Source organism: Dryobates pubescens, chromosome 9 (assembly GCF_014839835.1).
Source record: "Dryobates pubescens isolate bDryPub1 chromosome 9, bDryPub1.pri, whole genome shotgun sequence".
Taxonomy (NCBI): Eukaryota; Metazoa; Chordata; class Aves; order Piciformes; family Picidae; genus Dryobates; species Dryobates pubescens.
This window is the reverse complement of record NC_071620.1, coordinates 9,466,837-9,478,047: the sequence shown is the minus strand read 5'-3', so window position 1 is coordinate 9,478,047 and position 11,211 is coordinate 9,466,837. Positions and strand designations below refer to the sequence as shown.

Genomic DNA, 11,211 nt, shown 5'->3' with positions numbered 1-11,211 from the left:
ATTTTAATTTGTGTATAAACTTTAGTCACATTTGACCTTTAAACCTCCAGGCAAATGATCATACAACTAAGAGCAAAACCACAGCATGGGGAAAAAAAGGAAAAAAGAAAAACCCCCACACTATAATCACCCAAACAATTCTTCTCCAAGAGCTTTCCTCAGTTAGCACAAAGCCATCAGAGGATTACGCATACCCCGACACAAAAGTAACCAACTATTTCAAGCTTCTCCCTTTTTTCCCCTGGGACTGAAGCCCCATGGGCTGGGGCAGATGACAGGCAGCAGTCACAGCCCGCCGAGCAGAGCCCACATTACGCCTCCGCAACAAGAACACGGTGAGGTCTTGAGAAAGAAAATGCGCACCCGCCCGGACCGCAGTGGTGAGGAGGGGGCCGAAGCAGCAAACCCCGCGCAAACAGAGGCACCGAGAAGGGGAGACGGGCACCGGGTCCCCGCGGAGCTGATCCAGTGCGCCGCGGGAGGATGGACTTGCCAACGCTTCCAGTTCGCCGGCGAGCGGACAGACACCTGCTCCCAGGGCACGGAGAAACCTCCCAGCCGCCGCTGCACCCGAATTACCCCGGCCCAGGAGCGGGCAACACCCGGAGGAGCCGAGGGCGCTGGAACCCAGCGGCCACCGGCACCCTCAGCTGCCACATAAGCTCCTCCCAACAGCCGCGGCTCTTGCCTCCCCGCCGCCCCTCAGGCCACCGCGGAGGGGAGGGGACTGAGGGTCATACAGCACACGCCCCCCCGCCCGCCGCTCGCGCGCGGCCGCCGTTACACTACCAGATGCCGCCGGCGGCAGGGCCCGGGGCGCACCGGGCGGGCAGGAACTACGTCACGCTAAGCGCGGAAGGGTTGCGGGGAACTCGGCCGGTAGAGTGGAGACGGTAGAGTAGCCAGAAGCCAGAGCTCCGCGCCGGTGGGAGGAGACGGGGTGCGGCGGGGGACCGACGCGGCAACCTCGGCACGGCAACCCCTGCCCGCCTGCCCCAGCCACCGCTGGGGGCGCTAGCGCCCAGGCGCGTGGCGCCGCCAGGCACTGTCGGAGGTAAAGCCCGAGCTGGCGTGTACTGCAGCCGCACGGGGACCGGCGGCCGGGAACGGAGATCTGCGCCCCGCTCCCTACCGGGGACGCGGGAATGAGAAGCGGGGCGCCGTGCCGGTGACGTGCAGCTCCGGAGCTCCGCCCGCAGGCCGGTGCCGGGTGCCGACGGGGCTGCCTGCGCTCTTCCTGGCGGCCGGCGGGTATTTGCACGTCGCTCCCCAGAACACACTTACCTCCGCGCAGCGACCTGAAGGCTCAGGGTCCACCGGAACGGTTCTACCCCGCAACGTGCCGGGCCCCGCCAGCTGGCCCTCCCGTGGGAGAAGCTGGTACCGCGCCGCCTGTACTCTGGAGAGGCGGAAATCCAGCGCGGGCTTTGCGGGAAGCTGAAGGAGTGGCGGCGACCTGCCGGCGAGGAGGTGAGGGAGGCAGGCCCGGCTGCCCAGCGCGGGGGGGAGCAGGAGAGGGGAGGGGAGCCGCTGGCAGCTTCCGACGGCGCTTTGTTACGAGAAGGGAGAAACCGGGGGGCTGCAGGGTGGGGTTGTGCCTGCCGACACCGCAGAGTGCGGTCCCCGCGGGCGCTGGGTGACAGCGTGACCGTTTGCCGTTCCTCTGCCGCGGCAGATGTCCCTGAATCCGCGCCTCAGCCGCAGCCTGCATGCCCGCCCTGGGTGGAGCGGTCTTCTTTGTCGAGCCGGGACCTGCTCTCCTTTCTCGTTCAAGCAGAAGAGGAGCTAGCGAGGAAATAAAAACAAGCTCGAGTTAATGTTTGAGAAGTTCGGGTGCAGGAGAGTCTGGTAGGATTCCTGTTTATGCCTATTTTTGATTAATATCAGACAATCATTCGAAATAACAACCTGCGTCCATTACCTTTCTTTGCACAAACTGGTTTGGATGTCCTCCATACGTAGCGGGATGACCCGCTTACAATATATTTATCTGCGTGTATATGTCACACGTAATATTATATTTCTTCTTTAAAAATACGCGTATGCAAATGTGTATATACTACATACATAACATTTACCAGGAGAAATTTAGGCAAAGTACTGTGAATTTTCACTAGCATATTATTTTGTTAATTTGCCAGATGATCCATAACTATTAATTTGTATTCAACCAGGGGAGGGGGCAAAGGTGTACCCAAAGAGTATTTTTTAAAATCTGATTAAGTGTAACACAATTTTCATGTAGATCTTGTACATATTTGTAATAGTCACCTAATTACCTAGTGATTTCAAGTCTCAAGGTAGACAGGGTCAGGCCTAGACCACGGATGGAGGCTCTGTGAGGAAAACCTAACATTTGAGGAACAAGGACACTGTTTATCGCTGGTTCTGTCATTCAAATGAAATACAAACCTGTTGTTGTGACTAGTCTGGGTCATTGCATTTCCATGCCTTTCTTTCACCCTCAAACACTGGCTGAAAAGGACAGTGTTATTGATTTTCAATGCTGTTAATTACTGACTGTGCTTAAAGCTTCATCTGCAGTTCAAGTTGGATAAATAAATATTCTTTTTTTTCCCAGTCCTTAACTGTTTCTGGTAATAATCCTGTTGGCATTGGTAAATTAATTCCATTTTCACACCATAAGTGACCAGTTTGCTAGTAAACTGTTTTTCCTTGGGTTTGGTTAGTGTAACCTTAATATTGGGGTTAAGCCTTCCACCATAACTTTCTCTTTGCACTTTCTTGTGTCTGAAGAAAAATATTCAGGGGACTGAAAATGATCACACATGCCAACCCAAAGTGATTATTTTTAATGGATTCCTTTGCACCTGGTTGGAGTTTGAATGTATGTTTCGATGTGTGCACGCAAAATAATACATATATACATATTTATGAACATATGTGCACTGCTTCACTTGTATAGTTTTTCCCCAAGATATTCATGTCTTACAGTCTTTAAAAGAAGAATGCCACACAACATTTCAGTGTAAAAAATGAGTTGTTATTGTAAAGCAGTAACAGTTTGTGTGAGAGCACAAGTGATTTGTACAATTATTTGTTTTAAGGCAAGCAGTGAATTGAGCTATGTCAGGAGAAGATATTTAAGATAGATCACTTCCTTACTGCACATGTCTTAGAGCCTGGGCACCTGTAAGAGTGGGAGAAGCTTTCTGTTCTTTGTTTCTTAGAATTTTCTGTGCAACTGTCTTCATGTGCCTACACATCCCCAAATCAATCCTGTTTATTGTAAGAGCAATACATAGAAAAATGCTTCCATTTCAGCATTGATTCCTGCAGGCTGAATTATATCTTGGGTGTATGTCCTGGAACAATCTTTTAGCCTTGAAATGGAAATTGTTTGGGCTTTTTCAGAGCCCTTTCTCATATTACACAGAGGAGCCAGTGGGCTGCCAGAAGTTGAAAAAGAGAGGGGAATGGTGTTTTGATGAAACTTCTTAGGATTCTAAGTTCTCTGACATCTCAGAGTGTTTTCTGTTCTTCTAATTGAACAGAATATATAAATATTCTATATATTAATACATTGAAGCAAGGAGGTTAAGCAAATAAAAGTTGGAAAAGAATCCCCAGGACCTCTTTTCTTCTGTGTTTAATAAGTGTATTAAACTGCTTTCACCAGTTTTTGAGTACTTTTATGCATCCTAGATCATAATCCTGGCTTTTTCATAGAAAGGACGAAAGTGCAGTGTGTATGTTGGGAAAAATAATTAGGAATGTATATGGGGGAAGGGAAGACTAATACTTTATATTCTTCTCAGAGAAGGACCTGCATTTCCCTTCTTAAATGTACAATATTTGAGCTTAGGACTGGGGACCTCAGATGCTACCACAGTAAAAATAATAGTAATAAACAATGGTGTGGTGTGAAAGTGATACTTAAGGGTTTGCTATGGCCCCATCCATAAAAAGATGAGCTTTTTTCCTAATACACAGGTTATTAAAATACATGAAGTCATCTTGGGAAGCAATTTAAATATTTGCTGGTATCAGTTGATCGCAGCCAGTCTGTGTAGCTAAGTATTTAGAGCTTGGAATCTAAAAGTCCCAGTATTGTTGTTTAACTTTTTTAACTTAGTCTCCAAAATTCTTAAAAATCCATTGTTTGTCTAATTAAAGGGGTTTTTTTCCAGACAAACATGTCATCTGAGATTCCCACACCTTTTCAAAGCTACAAATAAGATTTACATGCATCGATGAAAAGCAGAATCAGACATTTCTCATCATACAAGAGTCTCATCCATTTTTTTCAGGGGCATAAGCTATTGGACCTTATGACTTGCTGGTGCGACTGCTTTTCGTCCTCTCCTCAGTGAAATGGAGGCAAAGACAGATTGAAGCATCAATACTTAGTCCCAAGAATTTCATTTCAGCAGCTGCCCAAAGCAGCTGGATGGTTTGGCGTGGTTCGATAAGTATGGAAAGTGAAACTGATTGGTGGATAGAACCTGTTCCCTTATAGGTCACTTTATTTTACATGTTTTGAGAGTTGTTTCATATACCAAAGCTGCCAGTTTTTAGTGTCTCTTCTTTGTCCATTTATTAACCTTTTGCCTTTTTTCTTTTTATTAATTTAGTTTTTCATTTAAGCAACTTCTGAAGCAGATGTTCTCTTCTGTTATATCTAGCCATTATAATGATTGGCATGTGATACTTTCAGGTTTGTGTACATTCACTTAGTTTGTTCTGTGGGATTATAGGTGTTTTAAGAATTCCTGTCACCAACACATGGGGTGACTAAGTTTTCCCAGGGAGTAATAAATAACTTGATACAGTGTGATGGAGAAAATGCTGGGTAAGGGAACTATTCCTTATGCTCAGCCACCCATCTCTCTCTCTTCTTCCACCTGTTTCTATTTTGCAAAATAAATGAGCTGTTCTGTGAGCAGCAGAATTGGTTTCCTATGCATCTTTCCCTTTGTCTCCTGAATCCTATCTGTTACAAAAAGTCCAGCACTCCTGCATCCTCGTAACACCAGCACTCGGTAAAAGACCCGAGAACTAGCCAGGAACCACTTACGTGCCAGCTGTCCAGTCAATACTTGCCCAGTGATTACCCAGTTGAGCAGTGACAGAAAGTACACACTGAATGTGTTGTTTTTTTCAGTAGGGATACAACTAACCAACTGCTATTGACAACATACATTAAGTAACCTCAGACTACTACTTCTTTCTGTGTGCTTTGTCCCAGTTTTGCTATTCTAGGATTTGTTCTGCTGTCTCCTCTGTTCTTTGACTACTCTCTATTTTTGCTGGCGTTTGCCACATTTTATGAGTTATTTAAGAATGCTCCCATTCTTCTGTCAGAGTTGGTTTCTCTTTCTGATACTAGCTTGTCTGTTAACTTTCTTTATAAATATAAGTAGCATCCCTCTCTGAAAGAGGTAAGAATAATTGTAACTATTAAGACACTTGGGGGAAAGGAATTTTAAGGAAGAAAAGTCTAGTACAGTTGAGTTAAGGAAAAAAATACTGAAAAGAAGAAATTTGATAGTGATATCTATTGCATCTTCAAGTAATGTTACGAGGGAAGTAGTGGAAACAATGGGCAAAAACTAGTAAGTTCATGTGGGGAGAGCCCTAGACTGTTAGGAATATGAACCAATTATTACATAGGTTTCATCTCTGAGTTTTGTGAATAAAACTAGAAGAAATATGAGCTAAGACAACATTGCTCCCCCCTTTTCTACTTAATTATCCAGAAGTTTCTGCCCAAAATTTAAAAGTAATTTGGGCTACACAGTGTCATGAGAAGAACTAGGGAAAGTAGTGTGGAAAAACAAAAAATACATTTTGAAGCCGAGTCATCTGTTAATAATTTTAAGATCACTAGTTTACTAATTTTTTTTTAATGGCTAAGAATTCCTTTTATCAGCTACCCTTCTCCTTTCCTTACTTAAGCCCTAGTCTTGAGAAGAGAGGCAGTTGTTAATATGCTGTAAGTACGGTGCAGTGACCTTACTGAGTGAGGCTAAACTCTTCAGCCTGGTCCCTTGCTTCTGAGAGTGACCAGCGGTGCAAGTGTAAGGCAGAGTGCACACCCGCAGTCAGCAGTAAAGGGCAAAGGACCTGTACTTTCAGTTAGTTTTCGTAACTAATTCATCATCTTGCAACTTTTACCTCTTCTCAGTGTTGTAGTGCTGGTCAGGATTCTACTGCCTACTGGATGTCTGTCAAGGAGGGTTGAACACAGGGAGAAATAGATAGAACTTCTTACTGACATTTCTTGTATGTCTTCCAAATGCTCTGGAGAGGGGGGGAGAAATTAGTTATACATAGTCAGCAAGGGCAGAAGGAGGTCTTCCGTGTACCAAAAGAAACCCAAACCTGCTGCTATCAAGGGTTGGATTTCAGCTCTTGTTCCACAGTTCAGTGTTTTGAAAGCTCTCCATGTGTAAAAGAGTGTCGTGAAGCGGAAAACAAGGTATTAAAAACAAGTCACTGCCAACATTGAATATGGATTATTTTGTTTCAAGGAAGATTGTAACAAAGACAAGAAGCTTCTCATTGTGGTATATTTCTGTAACTATGTAGCCACTAAAGTGGCAATAGAAAATGGCATGTAATTACACTATATCTTACCTAAATATTTTATTATGTACCCTAGAACTAGTGACAAATTATTCTAGAAAACTGTGTTAGGATCAGAAGCTATGCTTAGGAGTGATTTGCTGAAACACATTTTCCTTACCCTGTAAACCAGTTCTAATTCGTTTGTGTTTTGTTGTTTGTTTTTTCCCACTTTCAATATTGTTTTCACAGGAATTTGGGGCTTCTTGGAGAATCCATAGAAAATGCAAAACGAAATAATAAAGCCTGCTAAATACTTCTCAGAAGTGGAGAAGAGTGTGCTGCTTGCCTTAGTTGAAAAATACAAATACGTGCTGGAGTGTAAAAAAAGCGACGCAAGAACTATCGCTCTGAAACAACGTACCTGGCAAGCTCTAGCTCATGAGTATAATTCACAGCCCAGCGTGTCACTGAGAGACTTCAAACAGTTAAAGAAATGCTGGGAAAATATCAAGGCACGGACAAAAAAGATAATGGCACATGAGAGGCGGGAGAAGGTAAAAAGAAGTATTAGTCCACTTATAAATACTCACATCATAGGGAAAGAGAAGATTGCCAGCATAATGCCTGAGCAAATGTACTTTTTGCAGAGCCCACCAGAAGAAGATTCTGAATATCAGCCTGATGCTTCTAGTCAAGGTATAACTGTTACTGTAACGATGCAAGTAGTACTGTTTTGTATGTGATTTTGCCAGTGATTCTCTTTCAGCAGTCTAAATCTCTCCACTTAGCTGTGACTGTAAAGTAATTTCAGAGCTAAGATATGTGGTGGTGAGAGAAAGTTCAGTTCTTCCCCCACACACAAAGAAACCACAGCTAACTCAGTCGGAGAAGCAGAAATGAATAAGCTATATTTACAAGCAGGATGAGATGCAGTGAACATATACACAATATACAGTATTTACAATATATACAGAAATACACACAGCAAAGAACACAGAAAAAAAAACTTTTCCTCCTCCATCCAGGAGGGTCCCCCTAACCATACCCCCCTTCTCCCCCTACCTCCCTTTTTTTTCTCAAAAAGGGTTAGAGAGAGAAAAGGTAATTATTGAGGAGGAAATTCTGTTTGCTCAAAGAGTATGCAAGAATTAGTTGAAGGTCAGCACCTGACAGCATGGACAGAAAACAGCTGTTGCTCAGAGAGACTGAAACAGACTGAACTGACTGAGATTCAAACTGAACTGAAGCTAAAAATTCAAAGTTGCATTCTACCAATCTTACCAATGAAATTTGGTTAGACTTGTCCTTGTTTTCATTATTATACCAAAACATTCAGCCAGAGTGTTCCAGCACCTGTCCCTCTCTTAAAGGCACAGCCTAAAACAGTCACAAGATATTACAAGACCCTGTATTTCCCTAGACCCCCAGGAGTTCAATAGGGGGTTTACTCATTTTTAAATCTTTTTTCCCATTGGTTTTTGACATACCTGCTACTTTGTGGCAAGTATCACAGCTGCTATCATGCTGGCTTTCCAGAGAACAGTCCCAATGACATTTTGATCCTTTGTAAAGTATCATTTTTCTGGGAAAATCTTGTCTGATCATTTAAAAAAAAAAAGAAAATCCACTAGCAGCAAATTGATGCACAGTTGTCTGCTACAAGAGTTCCCTGTAGGTGTTTCCTCCTTTGTTTTCGAGGACTAAAAAGAGTGCATAGAGTTTTATTTCACACTGCAGTCCTGGCAAGAGGCCTTCTGAAAATGTTCATCAACTACATTCTTCTTTCTTTGGGAAGCCTGCACAGAAGAAATAATCCAAAAGCAGAAGAGGGAGTGGCCTCAGTGATTTCTTGCAAACTGTTGTGTCAGGTTCACACATAGAGGACTGTCCAAGCTCAAAAGACAACAGTGACTACATTGTTGGATAACATTATTGCAATGTCTCTTTCATAATTGTATTTACCATAAGTAGTCATCATGATTTGTGAAGGGATGTATTTTGAGACCCTTATGTGCAGTGGTAACTTTCATTCCATAACTAGTTTCTCTTATTTCAGAAGAATTGATAGAACCTTCTCAAAGTTAGAATACTGCCATTTTTCCATGAAAATATACACCACTATGTTTACAACAAGTGCAGTAGCAATAAGGAAGAAATAAGTAATCATCCAAGTATGCTCTCAGTTTCTTGGTATTCATGTTGATGCAGCTCTTCACTTAACACATCTTTCAAAAAAATATTGCAAGTCTTAAGCAGCTGCATTAAGGTTCAGCTCCAGACTCGGTCACCTCAACTTAGATACCCACTTCTAAATGTCTGTGTTTGCTGTAGTATTCTGAGCTCCTATTATAGCCATGGAGGTCTATCAAGTGCCCACAGAGGTTCAGTGCAAGACCTTAGTATCCTGTAACAGAGCTGTATTATGTATGGTGCAGAATCACACGTTTACATGCGTGCATCAGTAACTATATTATCACAAATTCATGTTACTTGAGGGAGAAAGAAGAGAATACTGTAATACTTTTTCCTCTTGTTTTGCAGAGCCATTTGTTGTCTCAAATAGAGAACTTTGTGATGAAGAGAAAGAGCTGGTACATTTCCCAGTATGTGAAGGAACATCCCAACCTGAGCCTTCATGTTCCGATGTGAGAATAGCAGCGGATAAGAACTACAGGAGTAAAGCATCTCAGGAAAGTGCTCTGAAAAAGATGCATGAGGAGGAACATCATCAGCAAATGTCAATTTTGCAACTGCAATTAATCCAAATGAATGAAGTTCATGTGGCAAAAATACAGCAAATAGAAAGAGAGTGTGAGATGGCTGAAGAAGAACACAGGATAAAAATGGAAGTGCTAAATAAAAAGAAAATGTATTGGGAGAGAAAACTGCAGACCATCACGAAAGAATGGCCTGTATCATCCTTTAACAGACCCTTTCCTAATTCCCCTTAGAACATAAAAAGGCAGAGAGTCAGTCTGAGTGAGCACATTTATGAGTAACATGCACTGGAAAGAGGGTGTTTTAATGTGAATGTACAGTGCCAGTATAGGTGCCTGGCTGATAGTGAACACACCTTGATTTTTAATGTATAGGGAAACAGTGGTAGAGTACACCCAGGGGGAAATGCTATTTGTATGTACTTCTGATTTAGCTCTCAAACATGTACAGGGTTCTAAAATGTGAACATATCTTCCCCTCTCAGGATACCCTAACATCCTTTTGAAATTTAAGGTATTCCAGGTATTTTTACATTGGGTGTTCTTAAGAAATTAGCTTTAAACATCAGTTTACAGTGTTTATTTTGATTTCTATCTCTTTTTATTGCTATTTCCCAAATGAAGGCAAGGGTTGGAGTCACTCTCTGTTACTGAGACAAAAGCAGGTTGACAGGTATTGGTTGGATTGTTATACTGGGGCTTAGGAAAAAACCCTTGCCTCTAGTTAATACAGTTCATAACTAGTTCTTCATAGACAGTGTGAAAATGAAGGAAGTAGCAAAAGGACCACTGTAGTACCTGGGCCCTTTGCTCCTGAAGAACAGTGATATTTTCCAGGTGGCTGGCTGACTGAGAGAGTGGTTATGGACTGGCCCTTCAGTTGTTTGAGCCTTGACCCTTAAGAAGGTGGAAAGAAGGTGACTTCTTCCTCTAAAGCCATTGTGTCCAGGCCCATCTTTTATTTAAGCACAATACCAAAATGAGAGGGTCACCTGCTGCTGCCAGTGCCATGTGCTGCTCACCTGGAGTCATTATGAGGGGAAGAGCTTTTTAATAATTCACAAAGCTCTTACAATATAGTGAGCCAGCCAGTCCTCTGACAAATTCTCCTTCCTTTTCCTTATGCAATACTTGATGATGTAGCAGCTAGCTTGTGCATTTCAACGTTTCCCTAGCTAGAAGAAAAGATCAAGACTTGCTCTCTTTTCCTTCACATAGGGTGGGAAGCAGTTCCAGGGAATTGTTCCTGTCTTGGAGCATTGTTTTTTTAGTTCTGTCCTGTGTTACGGTGATGTGTTTCTTGCCTTTGCTGTCAGTGAGGGGTGATTGACATGATTTGTATGAAAGCATTTATATGAAGGTCCCCACAGAGTTTGGGAGTCCAGAACAGTAGATGTTAGGAAAGCACAAATAATGATAATGTTTCCCCAATCAATTGCTTAGTGCAAGGGTTAAGAAAACATGAAATACAGAACTCTGCAAAGATTCATGAGAATTTCGGCTATGTGAAAAGCTGTTTTGTGGGAAGATGTACAACTGTTGTTGGAAGCAGTGAGAAAAATTAACAAACCCATGAATTTTCATTGAAAAAAAAAATGAGTATACAGTTATTCAATAAAGTATTTTCAGGTCATGCTTTGTGAGGACAAGTCCATACAATGAGCAACATATTCACACTAGAGTATGTGACAAAATGTGCATTATCAGTTAAATCTCTTTCCTGGATGGTTTTTTTCATGGGGAGTGAGTTTCTTCCTTTTTTTTTTTTTTTTCCCTTTTGTTTTCCTTTTGTTTTCCTCTTTATTTTTTTGGGTGTGTTTCTGTCTCTTGAGCTGCTTTTGCTGCTAGTGATTCATCTTGGCAAGTACTGCCATTATCAACCACAGAGCTCACCGCGGCTCCCGCTGTGGTGCGTGTGTTGCTCCTTTCAACGTGCTAACACTAGCAAGTGCAATGGGAGTGA

At 42.8% G+C, this 11,211-nt stretch overlaps 1 protein-coding gene across 3 annotated transcripts; it reads left to right on the top strand.

Moving 5' to 3' along the window:
- Positions 1 to 910: 910 nt before the first annotated feature.
- MSANTD3 (Myb/SANT DNA binding domain containing 3) lies at positions 911 to 10,918 on the top strand. Of its 3 annotated transcripts, none has more exons than XM_054164314.1 (4): positions 911 to 1,470; positions 1,676 to 1,848; positions 6,781 to 7,227; positions 9,073 to 10,918. In XM_054164314.1, the coding sequence occupies exons 3-4, from the start codon at positions 6,813 to 6,815 to the stop codon at positions 9,480 to 9,482; spliced, it is 825 nt and encodes a 274-aa protein (XP_054020289.1). In that variant the 5' UTR covers positions 911 to 1,470; positions 1,676 to 1,848; positions 6,781 to 6,812; the 3' UTR covers positions 9,483 to 10,918. The 3 variants fall into 3 exon arrangements, with proteins under 3 accessions (XP_054020289.1, XP_054020290.1, XP_054020291.1); XM_054164316.1 differs by lacking the exon at positions 911 to 1,470 and having other exon boundaries at positions 1,489 to 1,848; positions 6,781 to 7,085; positions 7,179 to 7,227; XM_054164315.1 differs by lacking the exon at positions 1,676 to 1,848.
- The last annotated feature ends 293 nt before the right edge of the window (positions 10,919 to 11,211 follow it).